The sequence below is a fragment of the Muntiacus reevesi genome, chromosome 2 (assembly GCF_963930625.1).
Source record: "Muntiacus reevesi chromosome 2, mMunRee1.1, whole genome shotgun sequence".
Taxonomy (NCBI): Eukaryota; Metazoa; Chordata; class Mammalia; order Artiodactyla; family Cervidae; genus Muntiacus; species Muntiacus reevesi.
In genome coordinates, this window is record NC_089250.1 from 72,570,614 (window position 1) to 72,595,411 (window position 24,798).

Here is a 24,798-nt window from a genome sequence, read left to right on the forward strand (position 1 = left end):
AAATATTAACGTTCAATCCTTCCTATTAGGAAGGTATAACGAAATTATTCCTATTTTATAGCTGAGGAAATGGCCAGCCTAATATTCATTCATCAAACATTTATTGAGCCCTTACATGGAGCTGGGCCTTGTGCTGGGCCCTGGGGATAGAAAAATGAGTTGAACTACATTTCTCTCCTCAAGGACCTCTCAGTAGCCCTCAAATTCTCAGGTGCATGAGAGTCCTCAAAACTTGTTTAAAATGCAGGCTCCAAACTCCATCTCCTTTCTCAGAAAGTCCACCTTAGTTACAAGTGATGATTCTGTGGCTGGTGGGGGTGGCATCACACTTGCAGGTGTGACCCTTTATTCTAGAATAATGGGGTGTGTGTGTGTGTGTGTGTGCGTGTGTGTGAGAGATTCTGCATGTGGTTAAAGTCAGGAAACATTTCTCAGCCAAGATGACATCTGAGCTTGAACTGAATCTGGAAAGGTGAGCAAGAGTTTCTTCCTGTGCAAGGAGGACTGTCTTAACCATTAAGCCTAAATATGTTCCTACTCTCTGACCCTCACCCATGTGTGCACAAAACAACACCTAGATGAATGTAAGCCGCAGCATTGTTCAGAGACTGAGACACTGGCAACAACCTAAGTACGCAGATCTAAGGCAGTAGATAAAGAAAATCCAGTGACGTACATGATGATAGGAATTACTCCTAGGACAGCACTGACTATATTCTGGGCACTGTTGCACATGCTTTAGTGTGTTAACACGGCCAGTCCTTAAAACAACCCTATGAGAGAATGGATACGTAAATATGTATGGCTGAGTCTCTTTGCTGTCCACCTGAAACTATCACAACATTGTTAATGAGCTATACTCCAACATAAAATAAAAAGTTTAAAAAAAAACCCCACAACTCTATGAGAGTTGTACTGCTCTTAACCTTAGAGGTACTATTACTATTGCCATCACTCCTTCCCCCGCTTTATAAATGAGGTAACTGCTGGCACAGAATTACATAGCTCACCTGCACTCTCTGAGCTGGTAAGTGATGACCCTGGCATTGGAATGTGAGCTCTTGGGGCAAAAGCTGGGAGGAGAGAAAACGCAAGAGGGCATTTCAGTTCAGTTCAGTCACTCAGTCGTGTCTCACTCTTTGTGACCCCATGGACTTGCAGCACGCCAGGCTTCCCTGTCCATCAACAGCTCCCGAAGCTTGCTCAAACTCATGCCCATTGAGTCGGTGATGCTATCCAACCATCTCATCCTTGCTCGTCACCTTCTCCTCCTGCCTTTAAGCTTTCCCAGCATCAGGGTCTTTTCAAATGAGTCAGTTCTTTGCACCAGGTGGCCAAAGTATTGGAGTTTCAGCTTCAGCATCAGTCCTTCCAATAAAGAGGGCATTTGGGGCAACTAGAAATGACTCAGAACTCTAACGTGTGGTTTGAGCAGAGAGGGTTCTGGAATTGTTGAAATAGGGATGGGTGGTCTGGGCTAGATGAGAGAAGGTTGAAGTGGTAGGCTGAGGAGGATGGATTTGATCTTCCAGGAAAGCAGAGGAACTTGACCGAAGGGTTGTCGCAGGTTGAGTGGAAGTGATGGCCTTGGTCAACTTTAATCATCGTCCACACCCGGGGTCAAGTGGGAGTTTAAGAAGGGCTTTAGACAACTTTCTCCTAAGATGCCTGTGGGTGGGGCCCTCTCTCCTAATTTCTCACTCAGGAATGATCCACTCCCACTGAAATACAAATGTTCCTTAATATCACCTGTTTAAAATCTCTCTGGACCTCTCTCTCTCAGTTCTGTTCCATTTCTCTATTCCCCACCCCCAACTAGAGGAAAACTTCCCCAAAGTACAGTCTAGACTGTCTCCCATTTTCGCCTTAGTCGTTTGCAGCCTAGTTCCCCCTCCACTCCTCCACTGAAATCACTTTTTAACACCTATGATCTTTCTTAGCCTGATGCAGTAGGTATTCCTCTGGGCTCATTTCATACCATCTCTTGGCTTGTTGGACTCTGAATAATGCCTTTTCTTCCTGAAATTTTTCTTCACTTGGTCTCTGGGTCAGCCCTTTCTCTGCGTTCTCTTCCTCTCTCACTGGCTAGATATTCTGCTTTCCAACCTCTAAATGATGGCATGCCCTTGTGTTCAATCCCTTGACGTCTTCTCTGTGTACACTCATTCATTGTGATCTCGTCTAGTCCCGCAGCTTTAAATAGCATCTCTCTGCTAAAGATTCTGTAACGTACACCCCCAGCCTTACCCTCTCCCCTGAACTCTCAGATGTTCGACTGCTGACTCCACATGATCCTTGGGTGCCAGAAAGGCATCTCAGCCTACCTGTTTCAACTGAGCTCTTGGGCTCCACCTTCCAAACACACTCATCCACGGGTAGTCACCACGTTAATAAAAGACAACATCATCTGCCCTCAATCAAATGTAACACCTGATGAGCCCTAAAATCTTGGGACCTGTTAAGCTCCTTATCCTGGCACACAATTTTTCATCCTTGGCACTACTGACAATTTGAACTGAATTATTCTTTATTGTGGGAGACGGTCCATACATTGTGGGAGGCTTGACGTCTTCCTCCAGGAGGTATTAGGATCCATGGACAGATGCTAGACCCATTCAGGGTCAGTCTTCCTCCCTCTCTTGTGGGCCCTAACATACAGGTGAGTGAAGGGACATGATGGTGAACCTGTTGCTCAAGGCCATTCAGTCTCTACCCACTGGATTGCTAGTACCACCCTCCTCCAGTTGTGACAACCAAAAATGTCTCAGGATATTGCCAACTGTTCCTTGGTGGGCAACAATGCCACAAGTTGAGAAATACTGCTCTAATGTAACACACATACAGACAGGTAGACCCTTCATAAGTGTACATTTCAATACATCTTCATAAACTGAACATGACTGTCTCATTAACATCCAAATCAAGAAATAAAATATTCTGAGCACCCTAAAAACTTCCTCATGCCCCTTTTTAATCACTACCCCCTCACCCCTTTTGAACTGTGGTGTTGGAGAAGACTCTTGAGAGAAAATTCTGGGAGATGGTGAAGGACAGGGAAGCCTGGCGTGCTGCAGTCCATGGAGTCACAGAGTTGAACACAACTTACTGAAAGAACAACAAACACACTCTTTTGTGTCTGGGTTTTGTTCCATATGATATTTTATCCATATTGTTTGCGAATTGTAAGATTGTTCATTCCCACTATGGTCCTCACTCTATACGTACCACTACTTATTTGTCCACTTTACTATTGATGGGCACTTGGGTAACTTTCAGTTTGAGGTTATCATGAATAATGCTGCTATGAACAATCTTGTCCATGTCTTTTGGTGAACAGGAGCTGTCACTTCTTTGGGGCACAAACCTTGGAGTGGAATTGCTGAGTAGACAGGCATGTCTAAGCTCAGCTTTAGCTGACTGAACAATTTTCCAAAATGATTTTGCCCAACTCGACTCCCACCAGCAGTGCATGAGAGTCCAGAAGCCCTCCCTGACTCCTCTTTCCTTTACATGCAACATACAATCCAGCAGAGGGTCATGTAGGTTTCTACTTCCAAAATGTATCCGGAATTGGACTGCCACCGCCCCAGCCTGGCGATCATGGCCTCTTACCTGGTAGTTGCAGGAGCCTCCTAGTTAGACTCCCAGCTTCTACTCGTGCCCTTAGCTGAGTCCTCACCCAGCAGCTAGAGTGACCCTGTTAACATGTAAGTCACAGCACATTGCTCCCCTACTCAGAAACTTCCCATGGCTTCTCTTGTAGATAAGAATCCAGACTCTTCGACAAAGCCTTCAAGTCACAGTATGATCTGCTCTCCTCTCCCCCACCTCATCTCTGCCCCATCGCTTGCCTCTCCACTCATTTTGCTCCAGACACACTGGCCCTCTTGTTGCTCCCTGAACTGTCCTAGAGCCCTTGCACTTGCTATTTTCTCTGCTAGAGGGCTCTTCCCCCAGACCTTTGCTTAGCTGGCTCCTCCTCATCTGTGAGGGCTCAAGTCAAATACCACATCTTCTGAAAGGTCTTCTTACTCCATCCCTTAAAGTAGTCCTTCCTCCTAATCATTATCCCTTGACCCCACCTTGTCTTCTTAACATATACCACAATCTCAAATTGTCCTGTCTATTCATTTGCTCACTTGTAATCTTTCTCCTCTCACTCATTAGAATGTAAGCCCCACGAGGACAGGAAGCCAGTCCATCTCATCCAATGCTATATCCCCAGTGCCCCAACGAGTGCCGCAGGGGCGTTATCAAGATGTATTGAGTGAATGAAATCCAGTTTAGGAGACCTGAAAGTGAAGTCGCTCAGTCCTGTCGGACTCTTTGCAACCCTACCAGGCTCCTCCGTCCATGGGATTTTCCAGTCAAGAGTCCCAGAGTGGGTAGCCATTCCCTTCGCTAGGGGATCTTCCTGACCCAGGGATCGAACCTGGGTCTCCTGCATTGCAGATAGATGCTTTACCGTCTGAGCCAGCAGGGAAGCCCTGACCTAGACGAGGAGAACCCGAGCTCCAGGAGCCACACACGGGGACACCTGGTGCCGGGGTGGCTCTCAGCAGCGGGTTGGACCCTAAAGAGCTTCCAGCGGAATTGAGAGCCCAAGGCCCCGGAACCACGTGGTCAGACACGGAGGCCCACAGCCCGGCGGGCACTAGGACCCTGCGCGGCGCCGCGGCCGGCGGGGGGCGGCCGGCGGGGAGGGGGAATCCGCTCTTTCTGCCTCCCGGAGCCGGGTTGCGGCCACTTGTGCGATCCGGGCCGGTTCCGCGGCCGCCCGGCGCCTCTCCACACCATGAGCCGCAGGTTCACCGTCACGTCGCTGCCCCCAGCGGGGCCCGCCGGGACCTCGGACCCGGGGCCCCACCGGCCTTCAGCCGCAGACCTCCGCCGCCGCCTCTCGGGGGAAGACGCCAAAGGTAGAGGCCGCGGGGGCGGGGCTTGTTGGGTGGGCGGGGCGAGGCAGGGGCGGGGCCACGGCGAGCGGGCCTTTGGTTGGGAGGGGAGGGACTGGGACCGGTGGGGAGAGGGTCGGTCCCCTCGGAAGGCTGGAGAAGGGAGAGGAGCTGGGCGCTGGGAGACCGAGGAGGGCTGCAGGAGCAATGGTGAGGGGAGGGGCCAGATTCGAGGTGGGCGGGGACACACGGAAGAGGGTGGAGCTAGAGGGGAGGGGGCGGGTCTTATGATACGTAGGTTAGGGCCTCGGGAGCAGAGCCGGGGCGCAGTCAGGGGGCGGGGTCATCTCGGGTAGGGGGCGGGGCTATAGGGAGAGGGCGGGCCGTGTGGGTCCAGAGCCAATGGGAGGAGGCAAGACCATCATGGTTTGCGGACAGAAAAGGGCGGGACCAGAGACGAAAGGGTACGGGCTAGTAGTGTAGGGGTGGAGTCGACGGAGGGAAGAAACATTGGTCCGGGTCGCTAGGTCTCCAATCCTTAGTGCCCCAAGAGGCGTCGGGGACAGCTCCTTGGAGATCCCGGAAAGAAGACAGGAGAGAGAAGTTTGGGACCCCGGGCAGCTAAGATCCTGGGCGCAATCCATGGGGACGCTAGTCCTGTCCCTGCGGGGATTCACTTAGCTCCCTCTGCTCCAGTTCCACAAGCGGTGGGTGGAGCCAGCTCTGGCGGGAGCAGGGGCATCTTCCTGGAGGACCCATCGTGGTGGCCTTATAAAGGAGGTTACATGCAGGGTACAGATGAGAGAGGAGGGAAGGGATCCTTCTAGGCTTCGGTGAAGAATTAGCATCCTGGATGCACACTCAGTCTTCTCCGCAGGGGTCTCCTTATGCCTCTAAGGTCTGGGAGGAAAGTGGAGAATTCGCTTCAAGTGGCCCCAACGTGGGGAGGATGAGCCTCCTCGGGCCACCAGGGGTCGCTGCTGAGCCGCAGGTGAGCTCACCCTGACCCCAGCAAACTTAAGCACCAAAAACCCTTTTAGGGGTTTTATCTGGCGAACCTCTGCATTGAATAAATGACCAAACTGAGGCCTAAATTTCCCCAGGGCTCCAGTCCCGTAAACCAACCGCATCCTGAACGTGGTCACTCGGATTATGGGGGGCTCTTTGCTTTCTTCATCTTTCCCATAATGTCTGTCCCTTTTCTCATTTTCAGTGATGTTCTTCCCATTCTTACAGATTTAAAAGTCAGAACTCTAGGAGCCATCAATGCCTCCTTTTCTCTTCCTACAAGATCTGAGTGGTCCTCATGTCTTGGCCACTTCCTTCAAAACAAATCCTGAATCTGGCCACATCACTCCTTCTGACATCATCACCTTGCTCCAAACATCCATCATCTCTCATGTGGCCATGACCCCAGCCTCCTCACTGGTCTGCCTGCTTCCTGTTCGTAAACACCCCCATCATTTGTAGGATAAATGGCAAACCTTTAGTCGGTCATTCAAAATCTCCCCTCCTCTGCTCCTGGTATACCTGTCCCTGTTCTCCCCACCTCCATTAGCTAGGGAAACTCCTACTTACTCTGTAAGTTATAGCTCATTTAACCTTTTCTGAAACTCTTTTTCACTTTCTCTCACTTCCAGGCAGAGGTAGACATTCCTCTTCTGCCCACCCAGTGCACCATTATAGCACATGTCCCAGTGGATGGAAGTTATTTACTTGTGTGTCTCTTACATATCCAGGGCAGGGACCTCATCCTTTTACCTTTGTGTTCTGACAACGAAGCGCTCAGCTGGGCATTTAGTACGTGCTTACTGCTCATCAGGTGAGAGGGGGAGGGGCTGTAGGCTCCTAATTCCCCTACTTTTGCTTTCTCTCCTGCCATTCCCCATCCCCCGGCCTGAAAATAAGATGGCTTTCTCTCTTATCTCAAGGTGACTGTTCAGTCTTCCTGTTCCCATTTCCAAGCTCCTGCATACTGAAGTAATATAAAGCTCCCAGTGTTGGGTGTGCAGGTGTGTGTGCAAATTGGATGTGAATCTGGAATGCCGTGGGCTTATGGCAGAGGCGGTGTGTGTGTATCTTTGCATGTCTTGAGGGAGAAGCATCCCACGTTAGCTCTGTTGACCCGTGGGACAGTCAGTGAGTCAGTACTTATGTGTGTTACTGTATGCCACCGTGCTGACTGGCATGTTGCTGTGTGTATTTCTGTGTCTATCTGTGGGGTGGGTACCTGTGTGCATGAGGTTACTGAAGTTCCATCTTCAGAGTAATTTGGGGATTTTTTCCCCCAAATGTTAAACTTGTTCTTTTTGTACTGGGGTCTAGCCGATTAACAATGTTGTGGTGGTCAGGTGAACAGGGAAGGAACTCAGCCATGCATATACATGCATCCATTCTCCCCCAAAGCTCCCTCCCATCGAGGCTGGCACATAACATTGAGCAGAATTAAGGTCCTTGTTGATTATCCATTTTAAACATAACAGTGTGTATATGACCTTCCCCAAATCCCTAACTATCCCTTCCCCTAATCTGGGGATTTTTAACCTCTTAGGCCCTGAGACAGCCTCCAGGACCTCTCCTTGGTAGGCCAGTATGTGGGGAAGTAGATAAGAGCTCCCTAGGAGAACTTAAAATCTGGTGGTATCTTTTCCCCCAGCTGTTCTTGAGCCAGTGCTCTGGCCCCGGGGGGATGCTCTCCCCACCAGCTGCCCTCACCCAGGTCCTAGGGGAGAGACGGCAGCATGTGAAAGGTGGGGGAAGGTTGGGGGAGCCTTTTGTAGCTCATTTACATACAAGCATTGTCTTTCATTCTGGACCCAGGGAGTGGAGTTTGTTGTCCCTGGGGGTGCTTCCTGTTGCCAGAGGATAGGAGGGGATACGACTTATGGGGAAGGAATGAAGCAATTCAAAAGCTGATTCTTGAATCTACCAGTAATCCTGGGCTGCCCACATGCCTCAGTTGCCTCATCTGTACCATGGGAAGATCGATGATTACTTGGCTGGACCTGGGATCAATTGTTACAACTCTGAGCTACTCCTCCATCCTTTGTATTGGTCCTTGCTATGTCTGTTTCTCATGGAGGAAGACAGAGTGTTGGGAAGAGTGCTGGGCCTGGCTAAGACTAACAGGAGTTGAGATGTGTCCCCATGGAGTGAGAGGGAGCCAACTTGTGCGGGGGGCGGAGCAAGACCACAGTGTAGCCCCTCCACACTCTAGCCCAGGCTCTGTGGTGTGGTCTTGGGCACATTTCTTCCCGTCTCTGGGCCTCAATTTCCCCAGCTGTATATAAAGAAGTTGAACAGGAAGCTATCTGAGGGTGCTTCTAGCCATAAAAATGCTTAGATTCTTTGATGATCTAGAAAGGTGATGTTCTCTACCTCCCCCATACCCAAACCTCATGTTTCAGTCTCTATCTGTAAATTGGGAAGAACAACACTGAATTATTGGTATAAATATCTGATCTGGAGCTCTCCAGCCTATCCAAGGAGTTCTCCGGTCACCCACTCACCAGCCCAGGCCTCCGAACCTCACTGCCCACTACCTCAGCCCAAGGTGAGCCTTGGGAATTACCATGGCAACAAACTGGTTATGAACGGGGCTGTAGTTGCCATGGTGATGGGCTGCTCTCTCTCTCTCTCTCTCTCTCATCCCCCTCACCTCCCCTCCCCTCTTCTCAATGAACCAGAGTGATCAGCAGGCACCAGCTTCTCCAGGTGGGGTGGGGATGGGGGTGGGTACAGTGAGAAGGGGGTCCTGGCTGAGAAAGAGGGAAGATGGACCGAATCTGTAGAGGAACGGGGGGCTGTTGGGGTGCCATTGCCATGGTGACAGGCCTGCAGCCTGTTAATTAAGCCCCTGGTTACCACGGAGATGATGGTGGTTGACGTGTCTGCGGCGGGCCCTGTGTGTGTGGGGGGGGGGGGGGGGCGTGCTCTGCCCCAGACTCATCAATTCATGGTGAGGGCTTGGGTCTAGAGGAGGGGCCCTCCCAGTGGGGAAGAGATGAGTGAAGAATGGAGTTCAGGGCCTTAGCTCCATGAGGCCAGAGCTGGGGGTGGGTGGTTTAGGCTGTGGGGATAATGATATAGAGACAAGGGTGGATAGGGACTGAGCCAGAAAGAGGAACACTATGCCTACCTTTCATAGAAAGAGGACCCAATCAAGTGGCTCCAGTTTCTTCCAAACAGCTCCTTGTCCTGATTCAATGGCTGGGACCCTGGACTGGAGTTCAGGGAGCCAGATTCTAGTCCCTAGTCTGCCACAGGCTCATCCCATGGAGCGAATTCATAGCTTTCCATTTCTATTTTCTTTCCATTTCTTCCAGTTTCCCCAGATATGAGGACTGGTTAAAAAATAACTTACAAAGTTCTTTCCAGTGTCCAAATCCTGATATTAGGAGGCAGTTTCCCTGACCTTCTCTCTCTCTCTCTCTCTCTCTCTCTCTCTCTCTCTCTCTGAAGCATAAGTGGATGGGGAGATGAATTTTAGAGACTCAGAGTTGAGAAATAAGACTCATGGCAGGCTCTGCACCTCGTGATGATTTAATGACAGGATGCCCCTGGCCATAGATCCTCCGAGGGCTCTGGGCGGAGATGGGGTACTGAGCTGGCAGCCATGTTCCTGGGGCTCAGAGCTGAGGGTCACCCTTACTGGCCAAGGCCAGGCTGCCAGTGCAGGAGGTGCCTGCGATGTGTTTTCTGAAAGCCTCACTGCAGAGGCTTGGCCTGAGGCCAGAATGGGGATCAGTCTTCTTGAGAGGTGGGGGCTGTGAACCAAAGGACTGGGTCTCCCCTTGTGGCTATCTCCTTGGTTGGTCTTGGCTCCTTGTGAAGAGCTCCATGCATTTGGTCTGAGATAAATGGAGAGCGCATGGAGAATTTTCAGGGTGGGAAGAAGGCCCAGGGATTATGCAGCTTCACTCTTTCATTCTATAGATGGAGATACTCAGGGCCTGAGAGGAACCCAGCTTTGCCCAAGGAAATGCAGAGTTTTGGGGCAGAGGACAGGACAGCACCACTATCCCCTGAATCCTGGATGCCTTGTGACATAGGAGATCTGGTGAGGGTGCCCAGATGGGACAACCAGGGGAAGAGGATCATGACTGCCTTCATCTACTCCCTTGTGATCTAGATCTTCTCTGTGGGTGGGCTCAGTCCCTTCCTGAGTGGCCAGGGCTCTGGACCACAAATGGAAAATACCCCCAGGGGAACATCCCACACCCAGGATTGCTGAAAAACCTCAGCATTTATTTCTCAGCACTTCTCAAACATATTACACGTTTTATTGTATTACTTGTCTCTACAGAGTAGTAGAAAAGCATAATAGTGGTGGTGGTGGTTTGTGAAATGCAATGCTTAAAAATTCTTGAACACTGGCCTACCCACCTGCAACCCCTTTAACCCCTGTCACCAATTTAAACTCATTGCAATTTTTGTGTGTGGGTGGGTGGTTTTCTCTCTGGGAAAACCAAGAAGCCCAATTCTCACACCTTGTCTGAATAGCTAGCTCTCCACCCTAAAGAGTCCTTCCAGTGTCCATAAAATCCAGTGAAGGGGTTATCTTACTGGAGGATGCCTCAGAGTCCCACTTCAGTTAGCTGCTGAAGACTCTGTGGTTGACCCAGTCTGAAGTCAGTGACACATACGTGACAACAGAATCTGAGCGTCAGGCCCTGTCCATGGTCCTGAAAAACTCACGTCCTAGAACTGGATCGCTAGTGGTGCAGATTTATTTTTTCTAGGATCCTTGAAGATCTTCTGGGCCCACCTCCAATTGCAAGCTGAGAGGCCACTCTGGCCCTGCACCTCTGAAGCCTGAGCACAAGAAAAGGGAGAGAGTTCATCTCCAACCCAGTCTCTGTTCCTTTGTTAGTAGCCAAGGATCAGAGGCACTGAGCAGTTTGGATATGACTGCATTTTTGCCTCTTCTGTTGGAGGCAGGACCCATTTCAAAAGAGGTTATGTTGAGGAAAAGAGTCCTAAACTGGAATAAAGGAAACGGGATTCTAGGCCAAGTTCTGCCATTCACTGGCATTGTGTTCATAGGCAGTCATTTCCCCCCATCCCCATCAACAGTGGGCCTTAGCTTTTTCACCTGTAAAATGAAAGCTATACATTAGCTAAGATGATTGAAACCATCCTCTCCAGGCCTGGAACTCCGCTGAAACTTACAGGGCTACTGCTGGGAGCTTGGGTGAGTCTCAAAAATATTTCCCCTTGATCTGCTCTCTTCATTGGATGTTTCCATCTTGCTGGGGCTCACAGGGTCCACACTGCTGATGCTGCTTCCTAAGATCTTTCCCCACCACCTCGAGCCTGGAGTCTTGGAGTGCTGAGGGTGTCCCAGGACAATCAAGCTTCTAGGGTACTGGTGTCAGGGGAGGGGGAGGAATGCAGAAAGCATGTCAGCTCTGGAATCCTCAGAAAGCAATCCTGGATTAGGGGATTAGACTCTCCCGCCCCAGGAGAAAATCTGGTCCCAAACTGACAGGCGGCCTCATTCTCCCCTCCCCCGCTCCACTCCTGGCCAGCCTGCGACCGGCCTGCCCTCCCCAGAGGCTGCACCATCCCTAGTGGGGAATCGGCGCTCCAGAACCTCACTGCCGCCTTTTCTCCTCCTCACCACCTCTCCTTCCCAGGTTCCTTGCGCCAGAGTGGGGTGGGGGAGGGTCCCTCGTTTTGGGACTCCAGTGATTTGCCTTTGAGGTGAGACGTTGAGACCTCTATCGGTCTAAACAGAAGGAAAGGGTTCACTGCAACTCTTCAGACTCATGCCTCCCATTTTAAGCCAGGATGAGCCAGACAGTTCAGCCCCTGACCCTGACCCCTCGGGAGCCAGCACGGTGCTTGAGGTAAAGGCTCTGGCCTCAACACATCCCTAGCTCCAGCCTCCTGAGCAGCGATTGTGGGCGAGGGCACGATTCCCCGCCGTTCTTCAGGGCCGGCCTCCCCAGCTTTGCAGGCAGGCTCTCCAGGGACTCATATTCCACGTCGCACTCCCCCTGCCGCCTCAGATCCTAGTATCTTCTCTCTAGGGGTTAGACCAGACCCCCGGCCAGGCAGCCGCTGCGGGGCCGCCTCCCCGCGGCCGCGACCTAGTTCCCTGCCGTTATTTTTAGGGCGCGGGATGGCACCTGCCCACGTGCCGGCCCCGCCTGCGCTGGAGAGTGGGGGGCGGGCAGAGCTGCGTCTGCTCCTGGGAGGCGAGGCCCCGTCCCCCGCAGCACCCTCTCCATCCCACCGGTGCAAGCCCCCACGTTCCGTGCGAGGGGGCCTCCGGGAGCGCACTGCCCGCCCCTCGTCCCCTCTTCTTCCTCCCTCCGTCGCTGCCCCCCCCCCCCAAACCCCGCCAGTGGCTCACGCCTCCTGCATACGGGATGAGGTGAGCCGCGCCGCCGCTGAGAGGGGGCGCGCGCGGGTGTGAGCGTGTGTCCGTGTGCGAGTGTGTGTGCGCCGGGCGGGCGGGCACTGCAGCTTCTTCCTCCGTGGAGCGGAGAGCGAGAGAGAGCTAGAGCGAGCGAGAGCGGCGAAGGCAGGCAGAGGGGCGCGGGCGAGGCGGCGCAGCCATCCCCGGGCCCGGCGCCGCGCCGCCACCATGCTAAACAACCTGACGGACTGCGAGGACGGCGATGGGGGAGCCAACCCTGGTAAGCGATCGGGGGCGGCGAGGAGAGGAAGCAGCTCTGGGGTTAGAGACCGAGCGGGGGGCCGCCTCCTTTGGAGGCGAGGCTGGGATTGACCCGGGCGGTGGGCGTCCAAGTCGGCCTGGAGCCTAGCTCCATTGGAATGCGCCAGGCGCTGTGCGAGGTGCTGGAATGTGCCGCGCCCGGGGCCAGAACTGGGCGCCGAGGGCTTGCCGCTGCCCACGGCCCGGGGGCAGACGTGGGCTAGCTAAACGGGGGAGTCGGTGGAAAAGGGTTGGAAGAGCTAGTATGGGCTGACGTGGAGCTCGACGGGCGGGAGGAGGGCTCCTTTTCCCGAGAAGGGACCCTGGCGTCCTGGTGCAGAGCGCGGGGGTTGGGGGGGCGCAGTCTGCTGCAGTCCCTCGCTTTGAGACTTCCAGCTGAAAGGGGGGGGGGAAGGTGCCTACGGGGGGGGGGTTGGAACCATATGACAGCCCCCGTCCGGCTGCGGCGTCTCCTTAAGGGGTCACTTGATGCAGCCCGGGCCCCCTCCCCCAAAGCTGCCCGAGGTCCGACCTCCGACTGAAGCGAACCTCCTCCGGGGATTTTCAGCTCTACTTTGCCGAATCTCCTTCCTCTCACGTTCCCATGGGTTCCTTTTCAGGACGGGAAGCAAGATCACCCTCCTTTCTTTCCCCTTGCCCTTTCCTCTGAGTACCCTGGGATAGCTGTGAGGTTTCCAGGGTGGGGCAGAGGGGAGTCTCTCTAGTCAGCTCTGCTATCTTCCCCATTGAGGCCTCAGGAATGGGGTCCCAGCGGCCGAATCCCCGGCGCCGTGGCGCGGACACTGCGGACGCGCTGCGGTGGGTGCGGAGACTCGCTAGGAGCAGAGGGGCTTGGAGCGAGTCCGCTGGCGGCTCTCGCGCTCCCCCGCCCTCCTCCGCGGTTTCCCTGCTCCGAGGTCTTCGAGGCCAGCCACCCCCTCGGGCTCCCAGGCCCCCCGCCGCCCCCCAGCGGTCTCAGCCATCCATCACGGCTGTCAGCCGCCCCCACCCCCCACCCTCCAGCGGCGCTGCGTCCCTTGCGCACTAGCGCGCCTCCTGCTCTGGCTGTCTGCGCTCAGCGCCTTCAAACGCTCCCCTGGGCATTGCTTGACCCTCTGGGCCAAGACTCCTGCAGACCTCCCCTGGGGGATGGCCCAAAGGCCCTAAAGGCTGAAAGCACAGGGTCTTTCAGGGACCGGCAGCCTGGACTTGAAGTCCACCGGATCCTGGGTCCAAGTCAGAGCCAAGTGGTCGCTTGGGAAGGCTGTGGACATCAGGGTCCCTCATCCTCTGACACCCCTTCTTCCTCCCTGAAGCTGAGTAGGGGCAGGAACTATTGGCTGTCTAACTCATCCATCTCCCCAGTGACCCTGGGGTCAATCCGCAGGCGCCCTCCTCCATAGCAGGTTCAGGCTGCGGGAGGAGGGTGGTTTGGCAAAGTCGAGTCTGCAGCAGAGCCGGGCATCCCGTCGCTGCTCCTAGGGAACGAAGGTGGGGGTGTCATTCCCACATGGGATCCCCTTCAGATGTTTCCACTCTGAGGAGGGGGCTCTGCTCCCCCAGACACAGGGTTTGGTCCAGCCCCCCAGGCCCTGCTTGCCCTACCCTGACGATGGCGCCTTCCTGGGCCTCGGGATCTCTGCGGGGTCTCAGGTGGCCTAGAAAAGAGTGTGCAGCAGGACACCAACTAGGAACTCCCTTCAGTTCTACCCCCTCCCCACAAGTTTTCCAGACTGAGTGTAGCAGACTGGTCTGCAGACTTTCTCTCTCTCTCTCTCTCTGAGTGGCCAGGACCTGAAACGAGCGGCCAGGACCTGGGTCAGGCATTTTGGCCCCAGAGAGAGAAAGAAGGCCTCCCAGTGGTACCTGGAGACCGTGATGGGGTGGTCCAAGGACCTCCGGGGCTTGAGGGAAGACCATCAAACCGAGGAAATCCGGCATCTCTGAACTTAGGTTCTTGGAAATGTAGGAGACCTAGGTTCTGACCTCGGGGAGGTGGGAATGACCAGAGAAAGTAGGCTCCTCTGGACTAAAGAACACAAAAATGTTGTCTCTGGCCCCCAGGTCTCCATTCCTCTCGGGGTCTGACGCCGTCCCCTACTCCCCTCATCTGACTTGGGGATTCCCCCAGGCCTGGCCCCAGGCCCCCAGGGGAGGCTCCTTAGCCCGCGCCGCTAGTCTGTTTCCTCCCTGGGAGCTCTGGCGGCCGCAGCTTAATTGAAAGCCGATTCGGGCTGAGAGCTCCCAGGGGGCGGGGGCGAGGGCGGGGGCGGGGGCGGAGAGGGCTCAGCCTCTGTCTGGCCCGGCCTCTCGCGCGCGCCGCACCGCGATCTCCCAGCCTTCTGACTCCCGGCTAAGGGAATGGGGGCGAGATCCCCCTTCGCGGTCCTGCCCCTCTGAGGGCTCAGGAAGCTTACCCTTCCCCCTCCACCGGGGTTCCAGGGAGGGGTCGAAATCAGCCCTGGCAGATCAGGCTGGGGGCCTGGCGTCCCGTCCAGACGGCGGGTGGAAAAGCGCGATCCAGGACAAGCCCACGAGCTGCCCCCTCCCCTGCCCTCATCTCCTGGCTGGGCTCCGGCCCGGAGTCTAGCTCCGCGCTGCGCGCCGCGTTACATAAGCCGCTGCGGGCGCGTGGCCGGCTCTGCTCCGCGCTGCGCTCTCTGCCCGCGCGGTCGCCATGGAGACCGGCGCGGGGCTGCTTCGATGCCCGGTCTCCGGCCAGGACGCCCTCTTTTCCGCCCTGCACACTCCGCGCGCCCCCACGAAGGAGGAGGGGAGGAGTGTGAAAGGAATGGGGGGCTCTTGTGCCTGACGGTCCTAACCCCGAAGAGCCGCGGGGAGGAGAACGCACAGGAGTCGGGGGCCCTAAATCTTGTCGCTGGGGAAGGGATGTGGGATAGGGCGACCAGGGCTGGTGGGGTACCACGTATATTAGTAATAATCGTGATTGTAATAGTAACAGCAATAGGTACACTTATGCGCCCTATACACCCTCGCCGAACAGGCATTATTTTGCAAAGTAGGAAACTGAGGTTTAGTTTAAGTGACTTGCCCAATGGGTCGACACAGCCAACGAAGCTGGAACTGGAACCTAAATCTTCTTGACTCCAGCCTGTTTTCTTAACCATTAAGAAATTTCTTCTCATCTCATCCGCAGCCCTCTAGTTCCTGCTATAATGTGGTGACACGAGGCCTCTTGTCAGCATCTTAAAAATGAAGAGGGACCCACCTCACTTTTATTTCTCCTGTTCTCTAGCCCCAAAGAGCTCTTCCGAGACCTGAAGGGTCAGGAAGGGAGCCCGGGGTAATTCCCCTCAACAGACTTTTTACTGAGCACCTATTATGTGCCAGACTCCCACGGGCAGGACCGGTCTGCTAATCCCAGGAACTCATGTACCTGAGGAGAAGAGTGAGTTGGTGGAGGCCCCATTTGGGGATCAGGAGTTCTTGGCTTGATGAGTGAAGTGGAGGTAGTGGCAGGAGACGGTGGGCGGTGGGTTTCCCTTGAGGACGTGAGGCATCACTTCCACAGTTTTGAGTCAGGATGAGACTGGATTTATAGCAGCTCATGCTTAAGGGAGACTAAGGGAGGTTTTCAGGAGGAGAGGATGGGGAGGATTTGAGCAGAATGGAGATGGAGAGAGAGAGAGGTCAGGAGATGAGGGGACAGGAAATTCAGAATATGTAGGGCCTCCATTTCACGTCTGTTTTGGTCACTGGAGTCCAAAGAGATGTCTACTACTGGGATTCAGCCCTGAAAATTGAGAAAGTGTGATGGCTGGAGCCACGGGAGTGTGCCTGTGTGTGTGTGTGTGGAGGTCTCTTTGAAAGGACCCTCTCCTTAATGCCCTAGAGACTTCCTTCTTGCATGATCTCATCCAGGCACGTGGTTCCACACACTTGCTACACAACTTTTCACGGGCTACCCCTGATTCTCATGCCCAGCCTCTCTCCTGGGTCCCAGACTGATCCATATATCCAAGGGCTTCTAGACAAGTTCTCTTGAGTGTCCTACAGTGCCTCATCATCAATCAAATTCAGCCTCTTCCCCACCCCCAGTCTCCCTCTTTTCCCTCCATTTATTAAATAGCACCATCATCCACCCATTTACCTCTGCTAGAAACCCAGGCATTATCCTAGATCCCTCCTTCTCATATCCTCACACATCTGGCATAGAAATGTGCGCCAATAATTCTCTAGTTTGCTCACTTTTCCACACTGCTCTGGTCTGGGGTATCATCAGTCCTTGTCCAGATTTCTGAAAGTCCTTAGCTTCTGCATCTTTTTTTCTATTTTTTTGGCATGTGGGATCTTAGTTCTCCAACTAGGGATTGAACCCATCCCCCCTGCAGTGGAATCATGGTTCTTAACCACTGGACCATCAAGAAAGTACCCCCTAAATAACTTCTCTAGTCTTCGTCAAAAGGTCAGAGTGATTGCTCTAAAACACAAATTTGCCCAAGGTCCTGTTTTGCCTGAAACTCTTCAGTGACTTCCCACTGTCCTCTGGATGAAGTCCAAAATCCTTAACGTGGTTGGCTAGTCGCTTAAGGACCCAGCCCACACCTACCTTCCTAGCCTCATTTTCTTCATATGCTTCTCCTCCATCCTCCAGCACCCCTCCCCCCATTCCCCTTCCTTAGACTCCTCCAGATCAAACTTCTTTCAGGCCCTGTAACCCAGTCCAGCTCGCTCTCACCTCTGGACCATCGAACACACTGTTCTGCTGTTCTATCTGCCTGGAACACCCTCCCGGCTCCCTCCCAGTCTAGCTCTTACTCATCCTTCAATTCTCAGCCAACACGTCACTTCCTCTGGGAAGCCTTCCGTGACCTCCCAGGCTGGGCTGAGTGCTTCTTCCATGTTCGCACAGTCCATCGTTCATATTCTGCCCCACAACTTACCACTCTGGGTTGGAAACTCCTGGCTATGGGTTTATCTTCCCTGCCTTTGGGTTCCCCGAGGGCAGGGATGGTCTTAGGCTGTGTTTTATTCCCCCACACCCACACCCACACAGGCATGCAGGAGACATCAAGTAAATACACAATGACTGAAGATGAACCAGGGTCACAGGATATGCCAAAGGGGGTCACTTTTCCAAGAGGCAGAGTATCCTGGGGGCCTCAGACTGCAGTGGTCTCTGCCTCCCCTCTAGGAAAGAGCATGCTTCCACCCCCACCCCCCAAACACCAGAGTGGGCCAGTTTCGGTCAAGGAGGGAACTCTGGAGAGTCTTGCGTGCCCTGATGAATGAAGTAGGGCCCCCCACCCCCAACCAGAGCAAGGAAGTACTTCCACATTCATTAAATACCCTGCACATGTCAGGGAGTGCGCTAGGTTTGTTAATCAGAACTAACATTCTGCAAGGGAGGTAGCATTAGCTCGTGTTTTCAGTGTGTGGACTGAGGGTCAGCGGGTTAAAGTGGCCACCCAGCTGGGTGCCCAGGCAGACGGGTAACAAACACTTGATGCCAAGTCTCTCACTCCTCTGCCTTCTCAGGTGATGGCAACCCCAAGGAGAGCAGCCCCTTCATCAATAGCACCGACACAGAGAAGGGGAAGGAATATGACGGCAAGAACATGGCCCTGTTTGAGGTGGGTTGCTTGGGGTCCTGGGACTCCCCCCACGATTCAGCTCCACCTTCACCAGCCGTTCCCTCCCTCCTTCCCTGGGGCACTGTCCCCTCCTCTCCATCGCTCGCTCAGGTCCGCCTTCTTCCTTGAACCTCCCCATGCCTTCTTCTCTCTCCCTTTCCCCCTGCTCCCCCACGTCTTATTCTAACCCCCTCTCTCCCTGCCCCTTTCATCCCAGTCTCAACGGCTTGCCTCCTGGTCCCCATCTCTCTCTGCCTCCTACCACCTGGCTCACCCTCCTCTAGACCCTGGCGTCCCAACACCAATAATTTCCCTCCACAGGAGGAGATGGACACCAGCCCCATGGTGTCCTCCCTGCTCAGTGGCCTGGCCAACTACACAAACCTGCCCCAGGGAAGCAGGGAGCACGAGGAGGCAGAAAACAATGAGGGTGGAAAAAAGAAGCCGGTGCAGGTGAGGGCCTTGGGGAAGAAGGGCTGGGGGAGGACAAAAGGGCTGGAGGAGAGAGAAGGCGGGCGAGGAAAAAGGGATTCAGGTGAAGGGGTGGATGATGGAGACAGAAGGATAGGAGGTGGAGGCGGAGGCAGGGGAAGGGATGGGAGATGAGGTGTAGAGATGGGGGGAGTAAAGGGGGATGAAAGTATGGGGAAGAGGAGAGGGCCTGGGGTGCTGGTAGGGATCAGGGGCAGCAGAGACTGATGCCAGCCTCCCTGGCAGGCCCCCCGCATGGGCACCTTCATGGGCGTGTACCTACCGTGCCTGCAGAACATCTTTGGGGTCATCCTCTTCCTGCGGCTCACGTGGGTGGTGGGCATCGCAGGCATCATAGAGGCCTTCTGCATGGTCTTCATCTGCTGCTCTTGTGTGAGTGACTCCCTCCCCTCGCCCGTTCCCTGACAGCTGGGGGTTGAGCAGGGACCTGGGGGTGGGAGGGGAAGGGAAGGGGGGTGGGGAGCATGAGACCTGAGCTTTTTATACGAACCACTGTGTATAATCCTGGAGAGGAAATTAGGTCTGACAGGGCCTTCCAGCCTCTCCCAGGCTCATCCCTGATGGCCATCAACCAGGTGTCACCTGGATCTTTGTGTGGGTGCAGGTGCTGCAGGCTCATTGATAAAAAAAGATAGGTGTACATTAATAATTAGATCCACCTACAGCCCCACAACAGTTAACATTTTGGTAGGTCTCGACTCACAAGAAAACGAGATGATGGGTCCCAAACAGGTCTGGCTGAATTCTTCCCATCCTCTTGAAAAAAAAAAAAAAACACACATGTTCACTGAACACCTACTTTCCATGACATTTATGCTTCCTCAAGTGTGACCTGCCATTCCCCCCTCGACATGTGTGGTAGCCAGTGCCGAAGCTGGTACACCTGCCTACTGAATAAACGAAGAAATGGAGGCTTAGAGAACTGAAGTGACGTGTCTCCTCCAGTCAGACAGCTGGTCAGAGGCCAAGCTGGGGTTTCCAGAGCTCTCTGATGCAAGAGCTTGCGTTCCTTCCATGTGCTGGGTGAAGAAGAGGTTTTTCTGGACAAGAAGGACTTGGCAGGAGTAGGAGTTGGAACCTTACCAAGGAGAAACTCAGTGGAAGAGGACTTGTGGGTTTGGCGGGTGCTTATGGGGAAGCTGCCACCCTGACGGTGATCTCTGTCCTTACAGACGATGCTGACGGCCATTTCCATGAGTGCAATCGCAACCAATGGTGTTGTGCCTGGTATGTGACTGGGGCCGCCTGGAGGGGAAGGGGCCCTGGCTGGGTGGGAGGGGGACCTGGGTGGTTGGAAGGAAGGAGGGGCAGTGCCCAGAGCTATGGGCGCCCTCAGGACCCCCAAGAGGCAATACTGCAGGCCTGGGGCTGGGCTGTGATGTTTGTGGAGTCAGTGGGGGCAGCCCTCTTAAGGGGAGGGGAAGGAGGCTGTTGGTGGTGTTGAACGGGGCGATGAAAGATCTCTTCCCTTTGTCTGAGACCCTCTTTGCCATCATCCTGTTTTTGGAGCCATGACCTCCTTAGAGGGGTAATTAGCAACATGGTAATTAGTGCTGTAAAGCCCACTCAGTGTTTGGCTGGGTCTCCCGCTACAGCCTGTAAGGCTTGCGAGGCCCAGGGCAACCCCCTTCCCACCACTATCTCTGATCCCCCCCTCACCGCCTACAGCAGCCCAGGGTCCCTCGAACCTCTTGCCAATACTGGATTCTTTCTGCAGCTGGCGGCTCCTACTACATGATTTCCAGGTCTCTGGGTCCAGAATTTGGGGGTGCCGTGGGCCTCTGCTTCTACCTGGGCACCACGTTTGCTGGGGCCATGTACATCCTGGGCACCATTGAAATCCTGCTGGTAAGGGGGTCCGGGGAGGAGGTGTGGGTTGCGGGCTGGCAGTCAGTGAACAGATACTCCCTGGACACCTCCTGTAGGCTGGGTCACTCAGTAAGGCCAGAGGCATATCAGATGTGGTTCTGTCTTTAAAGAGTTCACAGTCTAGTTGGGGAGACAGGATACACTAATTATGTAACATGAACAGCTGTCGTTTATCAGGCACCCACTGTGCTCTCAGCAGAGTTCCAAGTGCTTTACAGTCATTAGCTTGAATCCTCACGAGGTTTAAGTATTATTATGCCCATTTTACAAATGAGAATCTCAGAGAGGTGAGACGACTTGCTCAAGGTCACTCGGCGACTGACTGGCAAGAGGTGGGTTAGGAAGAGTACAGTCATGGTAGAAATGATAACAGTCCTGTCCGTCAGTGATCGCCTACTACGTGCCAGGCGTCAGTGTTAGGCACTCTGTGGATGTTAATGGTAGAGGGCAGAGGCTGGCGGGTTGCTGAGAAAAAGGAGCTGAGAAAGAGATGTCAGAAGCAGTGACTGATGAGCAGTCAGGGCCCTGGGCAGTGTCTGAAGTGGACAGCTGCTGACTTGGGTCTCAGTTCTTCCTGCCCCTGCAGGAGGAAGTGGGAGCTGAAGGTTCCTTGGTATATAGAGAGCCAGGCTGACATTTCCCAAACACATATTCTACCCAGGCCCCGTGACTGGCCATGTGTCATTTTATTTTATTCTCACAACTCTTGCATGAGTTAGATATCTTCATTTTACAGGTGAGGAAGGCGAGGCTCAGAGAGTTAAAGGGGCATGTGGAAGGGACGTGAAGCTGTGTCTTTCTGACTCTGAAACCTGTGCATGTCCACCCGACTGCATTGCTTTACAGAACTAGAACTAACAGATGTTTCAGCTTCTGGCTTGGGGACAGATTGGAGAAGTCCAGGGTCAGGAAGGATAGATGGGGAATAAAAGACCCAAGAAGCCAAATTGTGAGAGAATAATAATAGACCTCTATGGCTTTTACAAAATTAAAAAATTATTATAAAAGTAATTCTACCCATTGAATTGGAAAATTAAAAAAGATAAATTGGAAAAAAATCAAAGACTGTTAAAAGGGAAATAACAATCTCCTGAAGAAAGTCATCATTAACATTTTGGCATATCTTCTAGTTTTTGTGTTTCTTTATGATGTTGCATTTTGTCTTTATAAAACTATAGATTTCTCTAATAGTTCAAAACTTTCTTTGCAAATATCACTTACAACTGAAAATAACTTTTGTAACAATATAAATATATTAATATTTCATATAGAAAATATGGAAAATACAGATGTGCAAAAAGAATAAAGATTATTCACATTTTTACCATTCAGGGGAAACGACTGTTAACATTTTGATGTATCTACACACAGACAGACATATATACACACGTATGTGTGTATATATTCACATGTAAGTACACATATATATATTTACAAAAATGAGATAAGACACATTCTCTTTAAAAATAGATTGTTTTTATCCAGTCTAACAGGGATAGCTTTTTAAAGTTGGTTCATATAAATCTTTGTTGTCCTTTTTAATAGCTACATAATCTATTTGGAAATACCATGATTAATTTACTCAAACCTCTAGGGATGAATGTCTAATTTATATCTGCCTTTCTAATTAAATAATGAAGACAATAAATAATCATTAATACTTATACTTGATAACACAAATGATAGAAATTAATAATTGCTCCTAGCATTTTTGCAGTATCATCTTTTAATGACTGTATAATGACTATATATAGTCTTCGTGGGACAGACCCTATCATTGGATGTCTTTCCCAGTCTTGGATTACTATAAATATGCTGTGAAGAGTTATCTTTTTCTCCAAAGCCCTGCCTGCGCCTCAGGTTATTTCCTTGGGGTGGTTCTTCGTTGGTCCCCGCTGGGTTGCCTGCTTGACCGCCTCACCCCTTTCCCACAGGCTTACCTCTTCCCAGCCATGGCCATTTTTAAGGCAGAAGATGCCAGCGGGGAGGCGGCAGCCATGCTGAACAACATGCGTGTGTATGGCACCTGTGTGCTCACCTGCATGGCCACCGTGGTGTTTGTGGGCGTCAAGTACGTCAACAAGTTCGCCCTCGTCTTCCTGGGCTGTGTCATCCTCTCCATCCTGGCCATCTATGCTGGGGTCATCAAGTCTGCCTTTGACCCACCCAACTTCCCGTAAGTGTGGCTGCCCTGCGCGTCAGGCACCCTCCCCCTCCTCCTGGGCTGGTTTCAGGGTCTTCACACCAGTCTCTGCCACCCCCAGCCTTTCCCTAGCCCTCAGAATCAGAGTGGTTGTGGATCCAGAGTAGACTCTCTTGGGAGGGAAAACCTCTCCTGATTTCAGGTAAATCTCTTTAGGGTGGGGTAAGTTTTTTTAGAGGTGGGCACAGTTTCCCTTGTGAGGGTCAACTGCTTGCTGGTGAGCTGGGCTTCCCAGGCAGCTCAGAGGTAAAGAATCCACCTGCCAAGCAGAAGACATGGGTTCAACCCCTGGGTTGGGAAGATCTCCTAGAGTAGGAAATGGCAACCCACTCCAGTATTCTTGCCTGGGAAATTCCATGGATCAAGCAGCCTGGGAGGCTGCAGTCCGTGGGGTCACAGAGTTGGACACGAGTGAGCACGCTCACTCAGATGGAGTTAGGAAGAGTCAAGTGGAAAGATTTCTGAAGGGATGACCAGTCTGTGTGAGGGAAAGCTTTCTTGGGTGGGGAAAAACCTTCTGGAATGAGACAACCTGTTAGTATTAAACACCTTCTCTATCACAGGACAGGACACAGAAGAGAGGGTCTACGTGCTCAGGTCCCTCTTGGTTTAGCCTCTCTCCCTAGGACACATTTCCCTACATAACACAGTTCAGAAGAGCGGCACATTGAGACTGCTGTCCGTGGTGCTGAAACAGCCTCGCAGGAAAGCAGTGTTTCTCTGCCCTGGCTCATACTAGAGTCATTTGGGAGGGAGGAGATTCCCTAGCGGGCCAGTGGTTAGGAGCTTTGAAAAAATGCTGATCCTGGGCTCCATCCCAATTAAATAGAAATCTCTGGATGTGGGGCCCTGGCATCTGTGTTTCCTCGTGCTCCCCTGGCGGTTCTGCCGTGAAACCAGGGCAAGGTTACATCCCTCCCCACCTTCCTCCCTTGTTTCTCTCCCTAGGATCTGCCTCCTGGGGAATCGCACACTGTCTCGCCATGGCTTTGATGTCTGTGCCAAGCTGGCGTGGGAAGGAAATGAGACAGTGACCACACGGCTCTGGGGCCTTTTCTGCTCCTCCCGATTCCTCAACGCCACCTGTGATGAGTACTTCATGCGAAACAATGTCACGGAGATCCAGGGCATTCCTGGTGCTGCCAGTGGCCTCATCAAAGGTCTGAGGGAGGGAAGAGGTCTGGTGTCCAGGGAACACTGCAGGGATTGTGGACTAATCAGTTAGGATTAAGGGACTCTCTTTGGGATTCAGTTAAATTCGATCCGTTTTAATTGAGCACCTACTCTGGGCCATGTTCTGTCCTTGGGACCACAGAGGGGTAGAGATGAAAGGGAACCCTTGCATGCCTTTTCATCTAGTGGGAAAGAAAGCCATCAGTTTGGCGAGTATTCACTGAGCACCTGCTAAATGCCTAGCGCTGTGCTGAGCATCAGGAACACAGCATAAATAAGTCACAGTTCTTGGCCTCAAGGAGTTTAATAGCAGAGACAGATGTAATAGCAAATAAATTATGACATGTGTAGATGTGCATTCAATGAACAGAGTTCTCCCAAGGGAGGGAGTGGTCATGTGTATAAGATGTTAAGACAAGGCTTCCTGGATTCATCTGAGAAGGGTTTTGAAGACCAAATAAGAGGCTTTCAACTATACAAGGGGAATAAGGGAATTACAGGCAGAAGAACAGCTTGCCTAAAAGCATGCAAACACAGAAGGGCATATTGTGCCCTTCCAACCACGAGTAATTTGGTATGACTGGGGCATAAAGTGCAAGGGAAGGAGGGGCAAGAAATGATGTCGGAGAGACTGACATGAGCCAGACTGTGGTCAGCCCTGGAACCCATGTTGAAGAGTTTGGACTGTTCTGAGGGTGATGAGGAGCCGCCAAAGGGTTCTGAGTAAGAGGTGGACGTGGTCAGTTTGTTGTTTCTGAAGATTCAGTCCGGCTGCTAATGTGGATGGACTCAGAGCAGGGAGGGAACTGAGTCAGGGAGTCTAGGAGGAGGCTGATGCTGAGTCCTGGTGAGAGATGATGGTTTTCTTACTGAGAGTGGTGGATGACAGCAAAGTGGTTCTCCATC

General features: G+C 52.8%; 1 protein-coding gene across 2 annotated transcripts in view; it reads left to right on the forward strand.

Annotated features, from left to right (window-relative positions):
* The first annotated feature begins 4,795 nt into the window (after positions 1–4,795).
* SLC12A5 (solute carrier family 12 member 5) overlaps positions 4,796–24,798 on the forward strand; it is a 34,052-nt gene continuing 14,049 nt past the window's right edge. The window contains exons 1-8 of one of the 2 annotated variants that reach the window (XM_065919818.1): positions 4,796–4,919; positions 18,061–18,155; positions 18,477–18,608; positions 18,873–19,019; positions 19,820–19,874; positions 20,365–20,495; positions 22,451–22,692; positions 23,668–23,879. In XM_065919818.1, coding sequence (XP_065775890.1) covers positions 4,796–4,919; positions 18,061–18,155; positions 18,477–18,608; positions 18,873–19,019; positions 19,820–19,874; positions 20,365–20,495; positions 22,451–22,692; positions 23,668–23,879 — 1,138 coding nt within the window. Of the gene's footprint in view, positions 4,920–12,474; positions 12,542–18,060; positions 18,156–18,476; positions 18,609–18,872; positions 19,020–19,819; positions 19,875–20,364; positions 20,496–22,450; positions 22,693–23,667; positions 23,880–24,798 lie in introns of those variants that run through there. The other variant, XM_065919819.1, reaches the window with a different exon arrangement.